This window comes from Chinchilla lanigera, unplaced genomic scaffold, assembly GCF_000276665.1.
Source record: "Chinchilla lanigera isolate Chin_1 unplaced genomic scaffold, ChiLan1.0 scaffold00088, whole genome shotgun sequence".
Classification (NCBI taxonomy): domain Eukaryota; kingdom Metazoa; phylum Chordata; class Mammalia; order Rodentia; family Chinchillidae; genus Chinchilla; species Chinchilla lanigera.
In genome coordinates, this window is record NW_004955489.1 from 1,747,443 (window position 1) to 1,773,315 (window position 25,873).

The 25,873-nt window shown below is 42.0% G+C and overlaps 1 protein-coding gene across 1 annotated transcript in view; it reads right to left on the reverse strand.

The window, feature by feature from the left end:
• Nucleotides 1–25,873, reverse strand: part of Hhat (hedgehog acyltransferase) — a gene marked incomplete in the record, with an annotated part of 314,509 nt that overhangs the window by 193,863 nt on the left and 94,773 nt on the right. The window contains 1 exon segment of the mRNA XM_013504483.1: nucleotides 3,062–3,212. Within this exon segment, the coding sequence (XP_013359937.1) occupies nucleotides 3,062–3,212 (151 nt within the window).

Consider the following 25,873-nt stretch of genomic DNA (forward strand, 5'->3'; position numbering starts at 1 on the left):
GAATGTTCCAATGGGAAGGGAACCAGGGAGGGGGGAAGGGAGAAAGAAAGGAGGGCATGCATTCTTTATTTGCAGTTTTATTTACTTTTATTTTTTAGCTTAATTTCTTTTTTCAGTTTTTATTTTTTATTAGCACATGTGTGCAGCACACAGTGAACACACTCTTTGTGTGGCGGAGGTGCACATCTTACTTCCTTTGTTCATTCCCTTCCCTCCCCCGCCCTGCACCTCTTGATCCCCTTCTCACTTGAAAGAGACTTATCTCTCTACTTCCAATTATCTATCTTTTATTTTGCTCTTTATTTATAGTTTGGGTTGTTTATATAAGAGAAACCATGCAATATTTAAGCCTATGTGTGTGATTTATTTTACTTAACATGATGGCCTCAAGGTAGTACTTCACTGTGTATAAATACCACATTTTCTTTATCCAGTCATCTGGTTTTTTAAATTTATTTTTTATTAGTACATATTTGCCATACATAATGATCATATTCATCATAGGGAATTTGTACTTGTACATAATATATCTTAATTCTTCCTATTCATTTGTTGATGGACATTTAGGCCACTTTCAAGATTTAGCTATTACGAACGGTACTGCGGTAAACATAGATATGCATATACCTTGGTAGAATAACCCTGACCCTGGTCTTCATTCAACTCTTCTCTTTTAAAATGCATGTTAATATTGTGGACTGAACTGAACATGAAACTTAGTAAACCTCCTCTTATGGATGAAAGTACATCTGCAAATAGCACAAAAGATAAGCTATAGTAGTTTGCATTCTTTTTTCAATTAAAAAAACTACTTCTGAGCCTTCCTTTGTTCACCATAACTGAGAGATAGGTAACCTCCACCCTAAATTCCACTACTTAATATGGATAGTCATTGTGGACAAAGACCCAAGTGTTTCTAAGTATAACTGGCAAAATTTCTTGAAAGTCCTTCAAGAAATTTAAAATAAAAATATGGAGGGCAAATCTACACCCATGCATGCTGAAGAAGCTAAGACAGGAGTCTAGGTCACTCTCTGGAAAGAATCTAATTGGTATTTCATCACATGCAAAATGTCTTTCAGAATCACAATGCTCCAAAGGGTCACCTCAGACCTTCCTCTTCAGGGTAACTTTTCATTATTATGCTCTTGCCCATATTTGTCTTAAAACTTTCACTGGAACAGAGAAAAAAATGTTTCAATAGCTCTGTGCCTAAACTACTTAAGTCTAGTTCTAATCAAGACAATGATAAAAGTCTTGGCAGATATGTTTTCTCTACCTCTGTGGTTTACAGAGCCTCTTTCTTGGGCAAAATAACAACAACAAATGGACAACAAAATAGCCACTATGAATGTGAAATACAGTCAACTGAATGAACTCCCTCTTATGAGAATCAATGGGCTGATGTTTATGGACCAGGAGCCAGGCATCTGGAGCCAGCCTGCTTGCCAGAGTCATGGTTTTACTATGGAAGCCAACACTGCCGAAGGTCCGCAGGACAGCATGCTTCCCACTAGTGCAGGTGTTCACACCACACAGAGAAGTTCCTCTAGGATCACATCAGACACCTGTGACGTGGTCCCCAATCACGCTGGGTCCCAACCCACAAAGACAGGAAATTACTTTTAAGAGTAGGTCCAGACAGGTTCACCTTTCAAACAAAAGCCAACCCGTAACCCTGGCAGGGAGACCCCCTTTGTTAACACTCCCCAGTCTTGCCATCACAGTACAGTAGCCTGGTACCCAATGATGTAATTAAGAGCAAATCAAAACAATTACTTGATGTTTCTTGCAACAACCGTATGAAATTTCTAACCCCTCCAATCAAGCCAGATCAAAAGTAAAATGCATTTAAAGAGACGTAGATAAACTCAGCATCTGTAATAAGTTACTATGGAAACCAGGATGCCAGGTCCTACCCACCTTTTGAACAGCAATGTTAAATATGGCAACAGTCAGGGGCTGGGGATTTAGCTCAGCGGCAAAGCGCCTGCCTGGCAAGCGCAAGGTCGTGAGTTCGGTTCCCGGTACCGGAGAAAAACCAAAAAAAATATATATATATGGCAACAGTCAAAGCGCTCTCTCCCATGGAGATGAGACCACTGGACCAGCCACATGAACGACGCAGAATGGCAACTCCAAGCAGGGTCAGGGCTGGGCAGCCCGAGGGTAAAATTACGTTGGCACTGCTTCCCAAGGTTGAGCCAGTGCCCACTCTGAAGTTCCTGCATTAGGTTTGCAACAGACAAAGTACTGCTGTCACCTGTCACACACTGGGAGTGATAAGGGAAACACAGCAGCAAGAAAGTCCATCTGGAAAAAGTATCAGAAATGGCCTGGGGCTGTGGGATGGATCTCCTGGAACAGTTTCCAGGCCAAACGTGAATCTATAGGACAAAACCTAGAGCAATAACAGAACTCAGAGAAAGCACCTGTCTAACCATGTGTAATGAGCACAGGAATACTATAGAGGCAAAACCTAACATCTGTAAAGCATGCTATGTACCACGTGCTCTAGATGCATCTTATTTGAATCTCCAAAACAATTTTTAAAGACAGATGTCATTATTACTACTGGTATTACTTTTGAAATAAGAAAAATAAAATAGAGCGATTTAGGAAAATGGTTTAGATCTGAGAACTGGTAAATAGCAACACTGGATTATGCCGTTATCCTGAGTTTATTTTTTTAAATCAAATCTCACATACAGATATCATTTTCAAGGAAAACAGAAAGCAATAAAATAATCAATACATAGCAGCATGTTCCTAGTAAGAAATTAATGCAAACATAACTTTTTGTATACAGGCACACAGACATGGTGAGAAGCCTTTTCTTACCTAACTTACTAGCTTGATGATAACCTGAAGAGGTCCAGAGGACACAGTTAATCATCTTTTAATTGTATGAAGAAATTTAAATACAGCTTGAGTGAGGGACAGAGAAAAGATGACAGCCAAACTCTCTAAAGCTGGCCATGGTCAGCTCAGGCCATGAGCTCAGGCCATGGTCCCTCCCATAGTACACCCTGGAAGGACTTCCATTAACCATGCAACTGACCTCCACATCCCCGTGAAACTGAACATGGTGCTCACGCAGCGAGGGAGAGGTGGTGGGTTGAGTCCGTCCAGGCGCATGAGCAGGGCTGGAACACCAAACAGCACTAAGTACTTCACATAGAAGAAGAGCACCTGGGCCAATGCCAGTCCTCCTGAAAGGCAAAGGCACCTGTCAGACACACCAAGGACAGATGCAACGCCCCAGGAGCAAACAACCAGCCCTGCTTCTCCTCCACTCCCATTTCTCCTCAACTCATACATTTAAAACAGTATCCCACATTGGTTTTAGTCAATCAAATTTCTGGATTAACAATAATGAAATCTCCTTTATTACTGTGACAAGCAACAGGACATCTCAGCCTTCAAGCTTTTATAGGCAGTAGGAAAGAGAGGGCCTAAAACTATAGGCAGCATCTAAAAACTATTAGAAAGATCTTTCCCAAATTCCCTTAACATCTGTATCAGCTCATGCTCTATAGGAAGGCTAGAATCAAGAAGTGAAATCAGTAAGTGTTGGTGAAGATGTAGAGAAATTAGGACCACCATACACAGCATGTAGGAAGGTAAAATAGTATAGCTGTTCTAGAAAACAGTCTGGTGGTTTCTCAAAAAAGAGTTTCCATGACCCAGGAATTCCACTCCAGTATATGTCCCCAAGAGAAGTGTAAGCAAGTCCACGAAGAAACTTTCACTCAGATATTCATAGGAGCATTATTCATAATACCTAAAAGATGGAAACAACCCAAACATTCATCAACAAACAAATCACAGTCTATCTCAGTGATGGTGAACATTTTAGAGATGTGAGCCCAAACTGCAACCCCAAACCCACTTATTTATCACAAAGTGGCAACACAGCAATTAAACCTGAATACTGAAGTTTTAATTTAGAAAAAACAACTATATATTAACATCTTTTATCTTAAAAATAACAGGCATGCCATAGGTTTTCCACCTATGGCATAGGCTGGTTTTATCCATACGATGGAATATTATTTCACCATAAAGGGAATGAGGCACTGACACATCTACAACACAGACAAACCTTGACAAAATTACACTCAGTGAAAGTAAGCAAGTCACAAAAAGCCACATATTACTTGACTCCATTCATATGGAAGACCAGAATAAGGAAACCCACAGAAATAGGAAGATTAGTGTTGTAGTTTGGGGTTTTACAAGGGGAACAATACAGGACATATAGTTTATAAGATTATTTATAATAGTCACCCAAAGAGTCATATACAAAAAGAGTACAGGAAATCAGTCCACACATTAAAGACCAAAGAATCTGGACGAGGACCTGGATCCCATTGTAAAGTCCTGCATGAGTTCCTCTGAAGACCTAGAGCCCATAAGAATACCCCCCACAAGTCCAACTGGAGGCCCAGAGCCCACAACAATATCTTATGCAGGCCTATTTCATGGATCTGTACTGGGAAAGCCCAAAGGTCAGTGGTGGAAGCTAGAAAGTCTGTGCCAGCAGGATGAAGGATCTGTGCCAGGAGGCTGAGGGATCTGCACTGGAGCCAGGAAGCAATGCTCAAAGTAAGAACCAAGCTCCCCTGAAAAGTACTACAGCCATCCTCAGCAAAGTGAGGTCCCGAGCTCCTCCAATAATGGGAGCAGCTGAAAAGCCAACATGACAAGCTTCTCCAGGACAATGAGCAGTGCACCATCTTCTGCATGAGAGCTAGGAAGCGATGCTCAAAGTGAGGACCAGAGCTCCCCAAAAGTGAACCATAGCTGCTCTCAGTGACAACAAGATCCCGAGCTCCTTCAATAATGAGAACAACCGAGTTCATCAGGAAAGCCAGCAAGACAAGGTCCTCCAAAAAAACCAACAGCTCCCTACAGCTCCCAACAGCTTCTAAACTTCCTCTCCAGTTCTGCCTCTTGTGCTGCCAGCAACAATCCTCAGGTGGGCCTCCCACACCCAGCACCATGCTGGTCCAGCTGGGTGTTATAAGTTGACCATCAGTTGTCAATCCACCACAATTAGGGGTTGTTTAGTACTTGAGGAAGGAAGAGATGGGCGGGTTGGAAGACACAGCAGGAGAAAACTGGCAGCTACCAGTAGGATTTGTTTTTGATATGATAAAACCATTCAATAAGTGGCAGGAGATAACAGTTGTACAAATTTGTAAATGCACTAAAAACTTTTGATATGGTTCACTTCAAATGGGTGAACTATATGTTATGTAAATTATATCCCAATACAACTGTTAGAAAAAATGAACAAACAAAGCACCCATGTCCTGTGTTGCACAGCCAGTGGCCTCTTGTTGCTTCCTAAGAGGGAAGAAAGCAGGGCATGGGCATCGGGTGCCATGCAAGTCTGGAGATAAGGTGCCAGGTCCCCAGGGGGAAGGGCCTACAGCTCCAGGTGGGACTCGGGGGCTCTTCCTAGGCCTCCCAGCTGACCACTGCAACCCCTTCACCCCAGGAGGCAGGTTAAGGGCTGTGGCTCCATATTGCCTAGATATCATCCACCTGGCCTTGGCTCCAGAGGCCACGAGGCAGGTCCTCTTTGGGAGGAGAAGGCCAATGTCAAAGCTTGGCAAGAAACCCCAGAGGGGATGACTGACAGCCACGTGCTGTCCAACCTCAAGATCACCCTCCCTGGTGTGCAAGGAAATACCACAGGACGTGTTGATAGAGGGACCAAGTAATCTTCTGAGATAGTCTAAAGAAGTTATTAAGGCTCAGAGAGGAACTGCAGAAAATATTACTGTCTAATCTATTTGAGGATCTTTGAAATAATTCCCTACAATGAAGTGTGTGGCTGTAAATGGTAGCTCTGTATCAGAAGAAACACAGGAGCCATTTTTTAATATGAAATTTGGAGATGATAGGTAGTAGGTCAATTGTGAAAGTCACATGTCCTACAATGGGAAAAGCTACTAGGAAATCTCAGGAATTGCTGTGTCTTGTTCCCATTCAGCAGTAATCAAATAAGTACTTCAGAGATGGAAAGCAGCCATGCTTGCTGGAGAAGTGAGGTATGAGCTTTGAGGATTCCCAGATGTGTCTAATAAAAGTCAAGATAAAAAGCTGATGTGTGTGTGTGTGAATACACAGGCTTGTATGGGTCTGTCTTTAATAGTAACACCATACACATTCATCAACAAGTGAGATATATGTGCTACCAACAGCATCTGCAAAGCATTTGAGGGCACATGACCACTCTGAGTGAAGAAATCAGTTCCACTAGTGGAGATGGAAACAGGGGAGTGGGAGGCCTCAAAGTAGTCCAAAATAAATCACCAAGCTACAATCAGAAAGGTCCCAGAGCTGGAGATGGCAGAGTCCTCAGAAAGCATGGCTGATTACAGAGCATGATGCCTCCAGAGCTGAAGGGGACCTGCCTGCAGGATCAAAGCTGTCTGAGCACCCAGGGAGGACCAGGCATGGTTAAGGCCATCCCAGCTTCTGGGTATAGCAAGCAGCACCAATTTCTTTGCCTGTTAGCAGAATGCTAGCTCAGGAAAGATGAGCTGCTTCCAACTCACGTGCTCCCTTTATTTCTGTACTATTTTTGTACAGTTGTCATCGCTGAGACATGAATTAGAATCAATAGTTCAGTCTATATTTTTAATTAATTACCATTTGTACAAAATCTTCACCATTTGTTAGCATTTTCATATAGAACTGGGCATAAAAAAAGATTGATTTTGTGCAGATGTTCAATATAACTCTATGGCCAAATCTAATGGATGATATTAAGGCTTTTTTAACCCCAATATGGATTGAAAGCACAAGAAGCCAGGCATGTTTATTAATATACAGTAGCGTACTATTTACCTGCTACAGAATATTTCATATGGATTAAGATACAAAAGGTTTAAACAGATTTTCCTTAAAATTTTAATAATTAGCTCACAAGTCTATAGGAAAAAAGAAAAATGATATGTAAAGTATTATAACTGTAAAGTTTCTATGCTAATTTTCTTAAAATTATATTTACATTTGTAAGATTAGCTATTCTATCTTGCTGTTGATTTTCATTATCCCTATGAAAGATGAGTGGTGCATTCTTATTTCCCCTTGACCTAAAAATTAGTCTTTCCTCCGTAAGATTTCATCTAAAGTTTCGGGGTTGACCCTAAGGGTTTTGCTACATCCTTTCAGGCACACAACTGGCAAGAAGCTAAAGTAAGAATATAAATTACTCTACCTTGACTGAAAGTCAATGGAAATGCATAAATTGAACAAGCTCTTGCTAACAGTGAAAAAATACAAAATTTGAGTATATTTCAATGCTTTAATAACTGCTAGGTTTGTGTTTAAAAGATTCTCTCAGTGAAGGTAACAATATGCAATATAACAACCGTTGTTAATTTCCTATCATCTTGTTTTGAAATTCTGTATTGTTTTTATTGTTTTTTGTTGTTTTGGTTTGGGGTTTTTTGGTTTTTTTTATTGTCTTTAAAATTAAAAGAAAAAGATTTTCTCAATTGACAAGAGCTACAGTTGATTCTACCTAAGCTATCCCTCTCCCACTCAGTCCATACAAAAGTTTGAATATTATATTACCACCCCTTAACATTCGCTCAGTCAAATCAGGGGGGACCTGGCCTTCCTGCCTCACAGTCCGTCTCATTACAGGCTGATTTGACCTTTCCTTCTGTCACACAACGTTTTCTTCCGCCTTTGTGTTTACTGTTCCTTTTCATCCTAGCAAAATCTTATTTCTCCTTCAGATCCCAGCCCCACTGTGGTCCCATCTTGTTCATCTAACATTGTTACTATAAATACATAGGAATTAAACAACTGATTCTTGACCAACCCATGGATCAAGTAAGAAATCATGAAATAAATCAAAACATGTCTTAAAACAAATGAAAAGAGAAAGGTTGACAGTGTAACTCTATGGAAGAGTGTTTGCCTAACATATGCAAGGCCCTCAGTTCAATTCCCAGCACTAAAACGGAAAAGGAACAAGGGGAATGAGGATGAACTTAGGAGTAGAACATGTGCCAGCATCCATGAGACCCAGCATTTAATCCATAGCACCAAAAAAAATTTTTTAGCTGGGTGTAATGGCACATGCATATAATACCAGCTAATCAGGAGGCTGAGGTAAAAAGATTCCATGTTCAAGGCCATCCTGGGCAGCAAAAGATCCTGTCAAATAGGGGCAAAGGAAGGCAACAAGAAAATGGAGACACAACAGACCAAAAACATATGGGATGCCAAAAGAAACAGAATCAAGAAGGAAACTTATAGCAATCGGTGCCTACATCAAAAAAGCAAAAATATCTCAGATAAATGACATATTGCTCCATTTCAGAGAACTACAACAACAAACACAAACCAAACCCAAAATTAGTAGAAAAGATATAAAGATCAGAGCAGAAGTGAAATAAAGACTAAAAGATGATACAAAAGATCAATAAATAAAATAAACCCTTAGCTAGACTAATTTTTAAAAAGCACAAGAAGACTCAAATAAGCAAAATGAGAAATAAAAAGAGAGACAACAACTGACACCACAGAAATACACAGGACTGTTAGATTCTTCTGAACAACCATACATCAAGAAATTTGACAACCTAGAAAAAAATGAACAAATTACTAGACACATACACTTCACCGGACTGAATGATGAGGAAATAGAGAACTGAATAGACCAATAACAAGTGAGAAGACTGAGTCCATAATAAGAAGCCTGTCATCAAAGAAAAGGCCAGGACCAGATGGCCTCACTACTGGGTCCTTCCAAACATTTAAACAGGAACCCATGCCAGTTCTTGTTAAATTATTAAAAAGAAAGAAACTTACCGAGGGAGGAATTCTTCCAAACACATTCAAGAAGATCAGCATTATTCGGATTCCAAAACCAGACAGAGGAACAACAAAAAAAGAAATGTCTTTCCCATCTGTGCTCATCAAGTCTAATCTCTTTGATAAACACAGATGCAAAACCCTCAAAACAGCAGCAGGCCAAAGGCAAGAGCACTACAAAAGGTTGTTTGCCATACTCAAGGGGAATGCAACTCTGGGATGCAAGGATAGTTCAACATATACTAATAAAAGGTAACAAGAAAATAAAAAAAATTATATGATTATTTCAAATAGTTTCACAAAAGACATCAGAAAACTCAACAGCCCTTTATTAGAAAAACAGTGAACAAATTAGGTACACAAAAAACATAAACATAATGAAGTCCATTGCCTAACATGCGAACAGCTAGCATTATGCTGAATGGGAAAGGTAAAAAAAAAATTTCCAAGACCTGGAACAAGACTAGGATGTCCAATTTCACCACTGTGTTCAGTATAGCATCTGAAGTCACAGCCAGAACAATCAGGCAAGAGGAAAGGCATCCAAAGGGGAAAAGAGGAGTCAAATTGTCACTGCTGGTATAGGGCATGAGTTTATATATAGAAAAACCTAAAGATTGCACCAAAAAAAACTGTTAGAATGAATCAAATTCAGCAGGTTATAAAATCAACTCACAAAAATCATCTGCATTTTTGTGCCTTAACAGCGAATTATTTGAAACAGAAATCAAGCAAGCAATTCCATTTACAATAGCTAGCAAAAATAAAACCAAATACTGAGGAATAAATTTAAGCAAGCTACTGTAGTGGTACAACAGGACAGCAGACATGATGAAGGGCTGAAGTCTACAAAGGTCCTGCCCTGTCTTTGTCACTACACCACCTGGTGACATTGCCTATGCTCAGTCCAGAGAAGCTCAGGGAAGAAGACCCCACACACAGAGGCAAAGGAATACAACAGACATCCAGCTATGCAGGACTTAATCAAGTCATGTGAGGTGAGGAAAGAGCTTTATATAGGGACAAATGGTACAAAAATTCTGAAAAGCAAATTTTCAAGTACAGGCTATGAGCTACTTTGCCTATAAGAGATTTATAAAATCTACATGCAAAAAGAGCAGGAAATGAACAAATAATTGAAGGATTTTATTGCAAATCCTTCAAGAAAGCAAAGAATCTCTTTAGCAAACAAATAATTGCTTCCTTAAAGTACCCCACAAATTCAGATTTCTACAGTATCAACTTGGCTTAGAAGAAAGACACCTACTTTATGTATTTAAGAAGTTATCTGTGTACCAAGTGATTTGGGCACAGTACTGGGTTGGGCATGGCTCAATATAGACCAGAGTTTTCTAAGGGATATGGGGGGAAGAGGGAGTGGTAGCAGGAAATAGTCGGTTTTTTAAATAACTGTGAGTAACTTGATACCCTTTACAATGCCACATCAAGTAGGCATCTCCCCCATTCTGCAGGCATGCACCATGAAATTATCCTGGTGCCACATGGAACATCTGCAGTTGAACGGTGGAGCTTGCAGTGGTAAATCCCAGAGTAACTTCAAGTTCACACTGTGTTAATTTTAAATAACCGGGGGACTCTAATCCAAGGAGAGAATTTATAAAAATTAATTTTTTTCACTGCATTTTAACAAGTCTTAGAATGTTTCATGTCTCAAAAGGGTGGAAAAGGAAACGGATCTTATGCTAACTGACAAATGTTTGGTCCTATTTTCAAAACAAGTATCAGACACCAAATGTCCTGTCCCTTTCTCCCATTGGGATGTTCCAGAAGGAGCAAAACCAAATGGATGACTTCACTAGTGTTTCATTACCATTTCAATGGGTGCAGATCCATGATTTCAACTACAGTCAGTGCTTAACCACTGAGCTTACAAACTCTACTTATACTTAGGTTATGGATCTCAAATTCCAACCAGTGCACAGTGAAGGATTTCAAACATAACTCTGGAGCTGGGGATATAGCTCAGCAGCACAAGCACCCACCTGCAAAGCATGAGGTCCCGAGTTCAATTCCTGATACCAAAAAAACAAAACAAGCATAACTCTGATATATATTCCACAACGCTTTGTCATAGCTCCACCCTGGCGCAGCTAACTTTCATCCTTTCCACTTCCTCCCTCCTCACTCATTCTCAAACTCTTGGCTCAACGAAGCTCTCTTTTCTCTGCAGACTGTCACATGCCTGGATTTACCATGGAGAAATACCATTCGATAACGAACTCAAGAAATGTAACATTTTTAGCTCTCTTAAAGAAAAATCACAAGTCACATTGTGTTCCTCCTGATCCAGTGGTGGTGAACCTATGGCACATGTGTTATGTATTTCTCCTTTAAGGCATAAAATGTTAGTGCAAGAGTTGTTTTCCTAAACCAAAACCTCCATATTCAGGTTTAACTGCAGTGCTGGTACCATGTGATAAATACGTGGGTTTGGGGTTGTAGTTTGGGCACTCATCACCATTGCTGTTGCAGGCCACATCAAACTGGGGTACTGTTCCAGTAGGCCACATTCTGTCTTCCTCTAAAATATTCTGGAGTTCAAAAGAAAAAATAGGAGTTCTTCTATTTAGAGTTACTACTGAAATATTTATGGCTAATGATAAGCTCTCTGGGACATGCTTCAAAACAATATGGGAGAAAGTACAGATGAAAGAAAACTGGCCATGGGTTGATCACTGCTACACCTGGGAGTTGAAGATACAGGGGTTTGTTCTATGTATATGCTTTAATTTCTAAAAATACAACACTTTGAAGTATGAATTGTCTAGATGAAAGAAATCTTAAGCAAAAGCACATACAAAACATGAAGACACAAAGCACCATAGTGCAGCTGGGGAAAAAGCAGATGTAAAAATGGGCACATGGGCTCCGGAAGAGCGATACGATTTGTCATGCATTTTAGATGGAACAGTCTGCAAGAGACTCGGGGGAGGCGAAAAAGGGAGCAAGAGAAAGGTGAACAAAGATTACCAGCCTGGCGGGAGGCCAGTGTCCAGGGGTGGACACGGCTGAGGGACCAAAAAGGCACAAACTCAAACAAGTTGTGCACCTGCCCCCAATCATTACCAAAGTCCTCTAACACACACACAAATGCCTTATCTGCACAGACGTTTGTTTGAGGCATGTGATCACATATGTGTTACTTATGGTATGTGTGTGCAAATTAAGGAAAATAGCCAAATACCATGTGATAACCAGGGGCATGTATGGTGTGGACAACAAAAAGATCCCTCAGCAGAACTAATTCCATGGGGCATGAGAAACAGACAGCCACAGCATGAACTGGATGTCTGAGCAGAGCACAGGACTCTGCAGAGGCTGGGATCAGAGTCCACCCCACCTTATCCAGAAACTAAGGGACCAGGGGCCCTAACTGCTGAAACCCAGTGATAATCTCATTAACAGCCTATATGTGAACAGGGGCTACATAAACTCTGAAAATAAACTGAGAAAAAATTTAATGTCACAGAATTTCATAAAAAAGTATAAAGTCATTCAGGTATATCCAGGGAAGTCAGAAAAGCCAGGATGAAAATGGGGTCCGTTTCAGTGGATCAACTCTCTCTGGTCAATCCAATGAGCTCTGACAGATCAGAAGGATGTGATGAAGCCAGTGGACATGACAAGCAGATATCCTTCCCACCCCTATATGCCAGTGCTTTGTAAATTGCTGAGGAGAGGCCAAATACTAGGCTAATGAAATTCTAATTGGAATTGCTCAAATGACTAGCTAGCTTTTACTGCCACCTCCTGGCCCTTTCCAGCATGTCTGTTCTGAGCTACTAATACTGATGACCACGCACAAGCATGACACTCAACTGTGGTCACCTCACAAATGAAAGCTATGCTGCTTGAGTGGAAGCCCCTGATCAAGGCAGCTGCCCCTCAACACATCTCCAGTCACCCAAGCCAGTCTGGTCCTTAGTTTTGCTTACCCAGAGCCTGGCAGATTTGTGCTCTCAGGGACAATCTGTGTCTGGCCCACAGAGACGAACATGTAACATCAGAATGCCAACTTACCAATTTAGAGCAAGAGCTATTACTTCCAAGGTAACTGGGGCCTTATCTCTTACCAGGAGAACTCCTTTCCTATCTACATGAGCCACACAGGAAATCAAATCATGTACTACGTGAAGTGCTCAGTAAAAAAGAAACAGAGCACAGGGCATTGGCCAGAGACCATAAACCTGCTGTGCCAACATGTTCTGACAGGTCAGAGAGATGTCACAAAGCCACTGGACATGAGTCGATCGCTGCTGCACCTGGGGGTTGAATATATAGGGGTTTGTTTTATGTATATGCTTTAGTTTCTAAAAATACAACACTTTGAAGGACGAGTTGGCTAGATGAAAGAAACCCTAAGCAAATAAACTTCTCTACTTAATGCGAGATGGGAACTGTCAGGACTTGTCCTGGGGATGTTGCCTTTTCTCACTGGCCAGACCAATCCCCTTCTGGTCGGCAAAATCTCTCTGTGGCTATGAAAGAACCTCCAATGAAGCGATCATCAGCCAAGTATGGAGCAAAGCAGCTCTCTGAAGGATGGGGTACGACCAAATAGCCTGTTTTCTGTCAAGGGATGCACTTTCCCTACATTTCCATGATAGTCTGATGAACTCCTAATGAACAGGAGCCACTAGTCAAATGATTTAAGGTGTATAACAAGCTGGTATTATTTAGCACAGTTCTCCTCTTAACTACTGTGGGGTTCCTCAGATAAGTAAAATGATTCTTCCTTTACAAGTAAGGACACTGAAATTGTGTAATAACTGATTCTTCCAAGTCACAGAATTAGCAAATATAGAGTTAAGACTAAAATTCACAGTTCAGAACCCAAAGGAGTCTCTTCCAAATACCTGCTCTCAAAGCCAACATGGGGAGCTTTCCCTGACCAACTACACTCTACTCAAATAGTCAACAAATGTGTGTAGGGTGTCAGCTATTAGTGATTACTATTGTAGCTACTGGGGACACCATGATGAACAAATCCAATAGGGCTGCAATGTCCACAGAACATATGTTCAATGGTGGGAGACAGAGAAACAAGGAAAACTTCTGATGGTGATAGCTGTGTGCTGAGAATAAAACAGGTGGAACACGATGTGGCTATTTCTGTCTGGGTCACCAGGGAAAGCTTCTCATAGGACATGACATGGAGCTGCAATGGGAATGACAAGAAGGCAAACACTGATGCAGAAAAAGAGTACTCTAACCTGCAGAACAGCTAACAAGGACACTCTAGGGTAGAGCACACTTGCCATATCTGAAGATGAGCAAGAAGCATTTTATTAAAGAGAAGCAATCTGGCTTTAGCCCAACTACTGTATCACACTATAGAAGTATGCTGCTTTTCATGAGCTCAAGTCATTCCAACCCAGATTTTATATCCCACAATTCCAAAGTCCCAATCAGTCCCTTTTCCTAGCACATGACGTGAGTCTCTTACTACTGCAAAACTTTCTCCATAAGCAGGGAAGAAGTACTTGAAAGACTTCAAAGATACTTTATCTTGTAAGCAGGAAAAACATCTGTCCCACAGTTAAGTGATGGGCTCATATCCCTCACATTCAGACAATGGGGTCTGCGGGTCTGAGAGGCACTGGATATCTTTTTGAAGATTCAGTTCAGAAATGCAGTGGTGGCTCCATGCCTCACACCTGGCAGGGCACCTCTGAGGCACCAAACCATCTTGCTCTCCACACGGTTCTCTGCTCCCATGCCAGCTCCCTGCTGCTTTCTCCAGACTGCAAATCCATAACTAACTGTCCTACAGCAAGGGGAGAATCAAGTGCATGCTAGGAGGGAGTGCAGGGAGAGAGAATCAGTGAAGCAGAGAGGCAAGAAGAGAAGGGCGGCAGTGGTGGAGATACACAGCCTAATAACAGAAATTCACTGCATTAAAATGAACCAATCCACCAGCACCATTGTTAAACACTACTGGGAAGGAAAATTAGCACTATCTTTCTAAAGAACAGTTGGCAATCAGTAGCAAAGCCTTTGACTTAGGAACTCATCCCAGATGTGTTCAAAAAGCTTACATAAATAAATATGTTCTCTGAGGCATTATTTGTAACAAAGCAAAATCTTAACCCATGATCTGCAACATAGAACTGGTAAATAAACTACGTTAAAGCCATAGAAGGAATACTATAAAACTCATAAAAGCCAGACTTTGAAAGAACAGACTCTAAAAGGGTATGTTACCACCTCAGGAAAAGATCATAACACAGTAAATTTACAAAGCAGGTTGTGAGGCAGCAGGGCAACGAGCAAATCCTTGTAGATTGCAGTGGTGCCAGGGGGCATGATGAGAAAAAAACAAGTACCAAAGTTTTGGCTGGAGAGTGTAGCTAGTCATGAGGCAATTGACACCAACAAGCTGCAGCCTGTGTGCTGAGAACCAAACCAATGACAAATACCAAGACAAAATTCCATGTCAAAATGTACCAACTACCAAACTGGACAAGTTTCCCAGCAGGCAAGTATCAAGGTACAACTGTATCTGCACAAGATGCAGAAAGCTAATTTGGAAGGTAAAGGGGTCAGGAGAGAGATTGCCACAATTTTATTTCACATCTCTCCACCATTAGTATTCTCAGTGGTGTGCATGTGACTATTGCTAAGAACTCATTCGTGTGAGATGTATAATATACATGTTGGCATATGTGCATCCACTTACTTCTTTCTAAATATATTGTGAGCCATGTTGTAATGTTTAAAGACTTTGTTATGCTCTTAATTACTAATTAGAGAAGATGTTAATGGACAACTACTTTTGTTCCAGTTGCTAATCATTTGCAGTTTCATGTCCATGCAAAAATATAATATTTATATTAAAAAGGCCAACCTAAACAAAGATATCCATGGTAAGCATGGGGCTGTTTTCATTAAAATCCAAAGAGGAGCTTGATTTTCACTGATATCAAAAGGCAAATAATTTGATAAAATAAACTATTGTAAATATAAAATAACTACCCCAGAAAAACCCCACTTCATGTAAGAGTCAGTTTAGCAACAGTAGGATACAGAAGAAGATTGACGGAAAACTGAGCAAGGTCCCTGTGGGAAGATTCCTGGACATCCAGACCTGGGCCTCCCTACAAACAATTCCTCAGCCTCCTGCCGGGCTGCCAATTGCTGCAGGCTGAGGCTACTAAAAACAAGTTGCTGTTGTCTAAAATACACCTTGTACCTGAAGAACTGGACTCCAGGCCCTTCCTGCTCCTCATCCCCACGCCCACCACACATTCCCTGCTCCCCCAAGACCAGCACATCCATGTCCTCCCTCTTACATACTTCACAGGAGCAGCTGCCTGGCTTAGACACAACAGCCCAAAACACAGCACCCAGGCACCTTGAGTGTTTAGCAAATAAGAAGGAGTCACTCTAACTTTCCTCTTTCTCATCTAGGCCAAGGGCAGAATTCTCCCCTCTTCTCTGAAGATCTTCCTGTGATGGGTGTCCTGCCTGACCCCACATGAAAGGAGCGAAAACACACAGACATACGGAAGAACCCAAACAGGCCTTGTGAGGCCCCTTGAGCTATGATCATTAGATCACAAAACTTGTCTAATCCCAGGACTGTCCATTCTGTATTGAACCACAACATAAAGATAAAGTTTATTCTGCCTTCTGTGTCCCATAAAACTTTGATAAAATACTTGGTTATACATTTCTCTTGTTAGTGAGTCTTTTGCAGTACAGGGGTCAGCCATGAGCCTAGTGATGGGAGCAGAAAAGACATATTTTCTCCCTACACAGCCCTCATTGGGCCTGACGGGCAAGAGCTGCACCAGTGAGGCACCAGAACCATGTGGAAGGGAGTGAAGGCAGCAGAAAGAACAGAGGCCTGGAAGTCAACATGCCCAGCTCCTACCTACACTGCCATAACCCACTTATGACCCAAGGAAGGCCACAAGTCCCGCCATACCTCCATTTCCCAATCTACAATGAAAACGTTAGACAAGTTATAATTAGTTAAAATCTCATGTTTAAAAACAATGGCCCATCTATGAGAAGATCTACTATTACTTATCCCATTTTGTAACAGTGTCTACTGTACAAGTCTGGACCCCACAAAACACAATTTAGCTGCTTCCTTGGGAAGCCATTCTGTATAACACCTATTTTAAACATTTAATTAGCAATTCAGAGTATCACTTAGATTTGCTCTATGCTCAATTCTGTTTCTCAGATAAGGAAACATCCCAGCTTGTCCAGAACTAGGGAGCTTCCTAGGATGAGACTTTCAGCACTAGATCCAGGACGGCGGGTCATTCTAACTTGCAATCCATTCTCTGATTGGCTGTGTCTCCTAACATGCTCTACATTTCACATCATACAAAATATCCCTTATCCTCTTTGACCTGGCCATACACTGCTGCTCAAATCAACCGCAGTGGTAGCTCATCAACAGTGATTTCCTTGGGTTTGCCTCATGGATACTCTGTGCTCAGGTAAAAAACACCTTCCTTCACCTCTTCCCATTAGGTACTCTTAGAATGGCAGGGTCAAAAAAGACAGTGACAACAACTAAAAAAAAAAAAAAAAAAAAAAACATGATGAAGAGAAGAATTAAAAACAACAAAAAACTCATTTGTTTCCTTGATTCTCTTCATAAATATGTACAGAGCACTTACTCTGTGCCAGGCAAATGATGAAAGAGAGACATCATTACATGAAGCTTACAACCTGAAAGTCTGGAGATTAACCAAAGCATTTAACAAACACATTTCCCAAACCGACTCCAGTCTAGTTACCTAAGATAGAAGCTAAAACATTAACTACTTGACCTCTGAGATCTTGGAAAAATAGCAGTATGCACAGAATATAAGGGTTCTTTCTTTTGCCCTTCAGAGCACCCAACACCATCTGTGAAACTGGCCTAAAAATATCAAAAAGAAGAGTCACAGACAAAAAGAGTAAGAATGTTCTAAGCAAAAAGACAGAAAAAACTCTGTCCTACTGCTGTGTGTCCTACTGTACCAGGGCACCCTTCAAATCAGCATGGCAGGATTCAGAAGCACTTGTGGCAGCCAACAGCTCACACCCACTCTCAGCAGCAGATAAATCTTAGAACAGGGAACAACAACAGAAAGGCCCAGTGCTTGGTTCTCAGACATACATACTCCAGAGAGAAACAGAGAGACAGACAGAGGAGTCATGCAACAGGGAGCTTGACTCCAATATTGAGTCGTCAGAAACCAGTGCATAACTTCCTTCAGACAGCTCCAGCGAAGTTAAAGGTGGTGCTTTCTGTCACCAGCAGGTCACCAGTGTGGTGGAAAAAACATGTATCATTGTGGGAACACCAAGGGAAAGAGCCTTAAAGGGTGGGACGTGAAAGACTGGGGGCACCGCACCCTCTGAGTGTCTAGACAGAACCCTGGCCTTTGCCCTTGACTCTGTGCTGCCTGACAACTGCTGCAGCCAGCCGTGTACAATGGCAGGTCCCTTCATCCTCACAGGTATCCCAGTGTCCCCACCTGCATCTGGCACCATGGACCACAAAACACTAACTGCCCTGGGTCAGGCTCCATAACCTCATCTGCCTTTGTTCACCTCACTCTTGCCTTCTAACACCACACATGCATGCACCATGCGCGCACAGGCACGCATACATACACATAGGAGATGAACTTGAATGCCTATCCTAATTCTGCTGTACCAAACTGCCCTCAGATCTCTCATCTTGGACTTCTGGATGCAGTGGTTCCTCTCCCTAGGGCTTGCTTCCTCCAGGCCGCACTCCTCATCAACCATTACCTGCTCACTTGCTAATTAATCACCCTCCAGTTGCCACTCAGACATCTCTTCCTCTGAGAGGCCTTTTCAGGTCCCCTAGACTGAGTGAGGACTTCTCCTAGCCGTGTGTGTTTCCACTGCCCACTGCACTTCCACCATCGCAAGATCTCTTGCTGTTGCCCTGCATTACAGCTGCCTGTTTATTTGTCTAGACCACAATTCCGACACTTCCTGCAAAGACAGGGGTTACCCTTGCCTTGCTCATTTTTACACTCTTGTCATCAGGGAAAATAGAAATCCTCTAATTAGCCCACTAGTAAATGAGTAGTACCAGTTCTTGAATTGTGTCCATCTGTCTATGTGCCTCACTTCACCACTAGACTTTCCTCCCGAGACTGCTGCAGGCCGGACAGTGACCTGCTTTCCAATGACCAAAGCACAGTCAGGCATGGTCTTCAGGGGAAGAAGTCATACAAATCAGCCAAAGGTGGCCTCTGTATATTGGCCTCTATTTTATTTCTTCACAACAGGCTGATACGCTCAGTTCAAATGCCTAAACTCAAATTTTTACGTATCCAATTCTCTTTAACATAAGTAGATTTTTAGCCACTGTACAGCCTGCCTGCTTTGCAGACCCCTTGAAACTGCATCCAATACTTGCCAACCACAGATAAAATAAACTTCAGGGCTACAAAGCCCCTAAGCCATCACTTCCAAGCTGAGCTGATCCAAGGACTCCCTGCCTTGCTACTGAATGACAACACTAGCCACATGACATCCCTACTGTCTCCCTTGGGGGTTCCCTTAATCTCCTTTCCTACTGTGTGGTAGCCCCCATGCCATAGCCTAGAGGCTCCATGTTCTTACACACTTCTCTGAATGCTGTTCTGTCAAAACAGAGCCCAACTAAAGCTTGTATACCACTTAAATGCCACCTTGTGCCCAGGTCTCAGACTCTTGATCGGCCCCAGTGTCTCTGAACTCCCTACTTATGATCTCTATGTAGTCTGATTTGGTAAACTTCAATTGCTCTTATGGCTCTAGTTTTAAATTTACATCAGGTTTAGATGGCATTGCTCATAAAACCTGATCTTTGCCAGCACAGTTCTAGTCTGACAATGTAGTACAGCCTTCAGGCTCACGTGACCTTGCTGGTCAATCTGTCTACGTGCCTAGTAAAATATTACTAGGCTGCTCTAGTATAGCTATCCCCTGAAAGCTCCTGTGTTAAAGGTTTGGTCCCCAGTGTGGTGCCAGTGGGAGATGGTGAACATTTAGGAGGCGGTGGAACATTTAGGAGGCAGGGCCTCATGGAGGTCTTTAGGTCACTGAGGCGTGTTCTTAAAGAGGCTTCTGAGATCCAGCCCCTTCCTTATTTTTCTTTTGCTTCCTGGACATGAGTAAGCAGTCTGCCCTGCCTCATGCTCCCAACCATGGCCATGTGGCACATAGAGGCCCAAAGTAATGAGGTCTGACTGATCACGAACTAGATCCTCCAGCCAAATAAATCCTATGGTCCTATGAGCCAAAATAAATCTTTTCTCTTTATAAATTAAATATCTCAGGTATCTCATTATAGCAATGGAATGCTGGCTAACACATGGGCTTCTTGTACATACTTCATTCTTCTGTCATGGAGAACAATGTGGGGTGCTGGCACTGTGGGAACTAGATGATTTTTTTTTTTTTACCACAGTCCTGGCAAACCACCTCAGAGCTTTCATTTTAGCTGCAAATGCTGTAAGAGTCTGTGGATGACGTGCTCTAGAAAGACTTAGCTTCCATTCCTAACAGCCCACAGTCCATAATATCTGCAATGAGCTGACACTAACATGGTGGGAGGCAGAATCCCTAGCCTAATGAGCACAGCAGCAAATGGCCTTTACAGTCTTATCCGCAGCTGTGTAGAGAAGGACAATGATCTGCTAGCATACTAGAAGCCTAAGTCTTGGCTTTTTAGGTTATTTTCTGTGACACTGACAGCCTGAGAGCTAGTAAGAAATGCATTTCAAGTGCACATACACTACTGAAGGCCACATACACTTCCACATGGTCAAACTTGCCTGCATGAAGCGAGAGCTCATTTTCCAATAGTTATAACTTCAGAAAGAAATGTTAACACACCTGAACTAATGATTTTCTCTAGTCCAAGTTAACTTTAACCTTTACCACATGTGGTTCTCAGCTAGGATCAAGAGTGTCTGAAAAGAACATCACAAGACATGGAACTATGAGAGAGGCAAGTATGACTACAAGGCTGGAAATGACACGTGCCTTGGGTCACTCATTTGAGAGGCCTGCTAACTTGAGGGGCTCTATCTCCTTGTCCCCCAGGAAGCATGGTAACTGTCTGCAGATCAAGGTACTCTAATACTTCCATTGCTCTAGAATTAGAGGCATTGACATGTGACAAATATGTACCCAGAAGGGTCAGCCACTGGGGGTGCAGTCTCAGCTGTTGCCTGTAGTGTTTACCCTGGGAAGAAGACCTGACAGTTTTTCCAGTTTTCAATAGCCAGCCGGTCACTTCCCTTCTTTCAAATGTCTGGAATCCAGAAGAAAGCAGCACCCAGGACAAAGGCATGCCACGATTAAACAGCTTCAGATAACGAGAGGGAATATTTTCCAACACCAGTAACCCACTGCCATCTTTCCCTTTCCTCACAAAAAGCCTCAAGTAGACACATGCCTAGAACACATGGTACCACATTTGGAACACGGCAAGGTATTTCCAGCATCTCACAAATCTGCTCATGAGAGAAACACTGGAACAAGGGCACAGTACAAGGTATTCAAACAGTTCATATGTATGTGTGTGTGTGTTGTATGTGCTTAGATGTGTATATGAATATACACATGTGTATATAGATATATAGTGTGTTTATGTGTATATGTAAACACAAATATTCACGTGAGCAAGTACACAAGCGCGCGCGCATACACACACACACACACACACACACACACACACACACATCTTACAAGAAAGCAATGGGCCACAACATCATGGATGAGTTCGGTCTGGAGGTAGAAAATGGACAAGAAAATATGCATCTCTTTAAAATAAAAAAATTAAAAATAAACGTATAATTGGGAGTGAGGATTTGGAAGAGTTAATGCAACAGAGTGATATAAAAACAGGCTCTTTGTTCAGAGAAAGCCAATAGTTCTCCCATTTTAGTTCATGGAACAGAACTGCCTATCCTAGCAATCCCGAATTATTTGACTAAAGGTAAGTGACTCATGATCTAATAGACAATGGTGTCCCTTGATTTATTTTTCTTCAGTCTATGGCGTTTTCCAAGAGAATACACATTAATATATATTTAGAATTGCAAAAGCACAAAGAAATCATAATTTCTCACAGTGGTGCCTCATAATTAACCCTATGTCTATTTTTAGAGTCTTTTTCTTTGCAGATGGGAATCTGTGGTTTATAAATTTGTGTCATTCTCCTACCATTCTGCCAACACTTCATGCCAGGAGGGCACAGAGTGGCTGATACTGCCACTTGCCCACTCAATAGCCACCTCCTCTTTCTTCCTAGCAGAATCTTGATTTTGCTTAAGGAACCATGTGCCCTCTTAAAAATACACACCTTCCCAGAAGGCATTGCACCTGACCCAGACTGGTCTGGTCAGAAAGTAAGCAACTGTCTTCTTCATGGGGCTGCTGGAAGAACTATTGTTTCTCCAATAAAAGAAAAGCCAAAGCTTTGAAACTCATTTTTTCCATCCTATCTTTCCCTTCCTAGAAGACATATATGATGCTTCAGGATGAAGAAGCCATCTTAGGACCACAGTCTGTAAGCAAGGAGCAAAGTAGAAGGCTGAAGCAGCCTGGATGGCTAAAAACTCCTAACACTGACCAGCTTACCCTCATACCTCAGACTGTGAGAAGATAAATGTAGAGGCTGCCCACTGGGAATGACAGAGTTAAAATCCTTAACAAAAGAACTCCAGTTAAAGACATCCCACTCTCACAAAACAGCAACAAAGCTCTTGACTTAAGGTCCATCCATGCCTCCCAGGAAGTTCCCACTCATCTCTAAAAAGACATATCTCCTTATCCCCTTTTTATCTAAAGCTAAAGGCCTTCTACAAGCCTGAGGAAAGTACTTGTCAAAATTATAACCTAAACATACAAACATAATACAGGTGCTCCCAGAAGATCTACATGGATCTACATAGCTAAATGATTCAAGAAGACATTCTTTAGATAATCACATTTGCTGCCTAGACCCTTTATCCATATCCTCAACCCTTCTGCTGTAAAATCCCCAGTCTCTCTCACCCTGACTTTAGCTCCTCTCTTGGCACCTCGCCTGCTGTCCCCCTTGGAAGCACTCCCTGATCTAAACAAACTCTTATCCTTTCCGCATTCCTTGTCTATTGGTAAAATTCTTTTCACCGCCCATGTCACTGGCCCTCTTTACATCACTTCCCATGACAACAAACATTTGTATGGCTGCACTTACTGGAGTCAGGCTTTGGTTTTACAGAGCCTTCCTGGGGGACATGATTGAAAAAACACTGTTCTCAGATATTTACTCTCCAAACTGAAGGGCCAAGGGCCATATTCGTGATTAACGTTAAGATGAAAAACTAGTAGCAAACAAAGGAGATGGTGGGCGCCCAGAAAGAAGCACTGTGACAAGAAGAAACTTCCCTCCGGTCATCAGTGAAGAAGACGACACAATGATCTGTGACAACAGGACAAAAGGCCAATGCTTAAAAAACAAGAGAACCCTTGAAAACTAAAGCCAGGAAAGCCAAAATTTTAAAAATATAGATTGAAAGAGAAAGCTGCAAAAGTAGCCCAGAAAACAAAGCAAAAAGAGAAAAAGATGAGGAATGACAGAAAGTATTAGAAAATTAGAGGAATCATCCAGGAGGTGCAACAACTGAATGAAGGGTATTGGAAGGAAAAAAATGAAAGTGAAGAAGTCATAGCAAAATAATTCAAGAATATTATCCAGAGTTAAGTAAAATCAGTTCCTAAGTATCCAGTAAAACAGATGAGAGCAGTCCTGGATCACTGTCAGGCCACATCAGTAAAAGTTTAAACATTTTAGACAAAATACTTTCAAGGCATTGAGAAAGGAGGATCAAAAGTCACATTTCATATACATGATCAAGAAAAAGAATGATGTCAGACTCAGCTGCAATACCGCAAGTTAGCAGGCAATGGAGTAATTTTCTCAGAATTCTAGAAGACGATTTCCAACTAAGAATTCTACATCTACCACACTACAGGTCACTGAGAGGCAAAATGAAAACATCACAGGTATCAAAATTTTACTCCTCACAGTCTTTTCTCAGCAAGGTGCTCTAGGATGTGCTTTGCTAAATAGGCACACAGGGAAACTGCTCACCAGATGATTTTTTGTGGCCACTTGGAAAGAAGTCTCATTAGAGACAAGACCAGAGGTGACAAAGTGGACAAGACTCGAGGTGACAAAGTGGACAAGTCTTGTCTGTCTCGAGGTGACAAAGTGACAAAGTGGACAAGTCTCATTAGAGACAAGATGTGACAAAGTGGACTCAAGGTGACAAAGTGGACACTTTTGTGGTGAACACTAAAACACAATGCCTAGATCTCCCTTCAGGAATGAAGGGCACATTGCCCCAGCTGAAGTATGTCCAGTAGCAAGCCTCCTCTGAGGATTGCCTCTGCTCAAGAAAGCTGCCTCAGGCAAGGTCAATGCCTTTCTGGGACAGCCTGCGCCCTGCAACTGACATGGGGTATAAACACTTGTCCCCTCACTCCACGTGAGACAACTCCAAGTGCCCTGCAGAATCAACAGAAGGAGCTTCCTTTGAGAGAGTATCATGATCACTTTCCCTCTGCCCAGCCCTGCCCTGTTCCTGTCCTTCCACAGATGTTAATCTCAAGGGAGCTCCCTGACACAAACCTGCACACTAGCCTTCCTGGGAAACCCTGGCTGCAACTATTAATGACCTGGCGTCTTTCATCCCAAGAAAAACACTATAACCTGCTTGCTTCAAGCTGCCACAGACAGCTTAAAGAATGAGAAAGAAAAGAATGACAGGCTAAATTCTCAGCTCATGCATGACCTATAAACCAAGGACCTTCTAGGATTCTGCCCTTGCAAGGTATCTATGGATTAGGACACCAATCTACACCTCCTACACTCTAATAGAGGGATGTACCCTGATTTAGGAGACCCTGCATCCTTAAGCCTTGGAGTGCCAGCAGAAGCAGCCCCTTTTTCCCATGAAATAAGGCTGATCTGCCCTTTCTCAAAAAACACTGTTAATGAAATCACTGAGGAATTAGTGTATAAGAGAAGCCACTCAGCACTACTCACTGTCTGGAAATGAACCCCAGTGTGACACACAGGGCCCATCATAGGGCTTTTGCTCCCAAAGCACTACAGCATTTTGCCTCTGTACACTGACACAAATATAACTAGCAATTTGGAAGCAGATTCTGCAGATCCCCAGATGGAGCAAAGAACAAATGTTAGACCTGGTGGATTTACTGCTATGGGTTCACTTGTCAGCAACTGAAGATTTCATAAGGCGGCTGAGGTAGTGGGGCATGGTACCCACCCTGTAAGCATTTGGAAACCCAGACACCAGAGCTGCCCATGTGTGAAGGGCTGAGATCAAAGACACCAAAAATTATTTAGGAAATCATAAAAGCATAGAATGTCTTCAGGTGATAAGAATGTCAGAGTGGATTTATCATGTATGCCCACATTTTAAAATATATAACCTCCGAGAAACTTCCAAGGGTTAAAGATCCAAGAAAGAGGCAAGTTGGTTCACCTTATGCCACTTATTCCTAAGAAGGAAGAATAACTCCTGGTAAACCACCTTGGGATTTAAAGGGAACGTATACACAGACGCCACCAAACGCTTTACCAGGTGAGCTATGTGTGACCACAGGACTGCAGCTGTCTGAACTGTCTGCTGTTAACTGGAAAATTCTATTACATTAACCCTAAGCTCAGGGATGTGTGGCTGCTCCATCATCAAAAAATACATGCAAACACATGTTGAGAGAGTCCCAAAGTCACAAATAAATTGCAGGAAATGTGAATTCATTCACCTGATTTTACCATCTCCTGCTGTACTGCTGTCCTCCTGTCCTCCCATACCCAGGAACCCAACAAGAGTGACAGAAGAAAGGAAATACGTGTTGTATTTACTGATGGCTTCTCATGATACACTGGAATCTGCTGGAAATGGAAAGCTATACCATCACATGTGCGGTGGTCTCAAAGGGCAGAAAA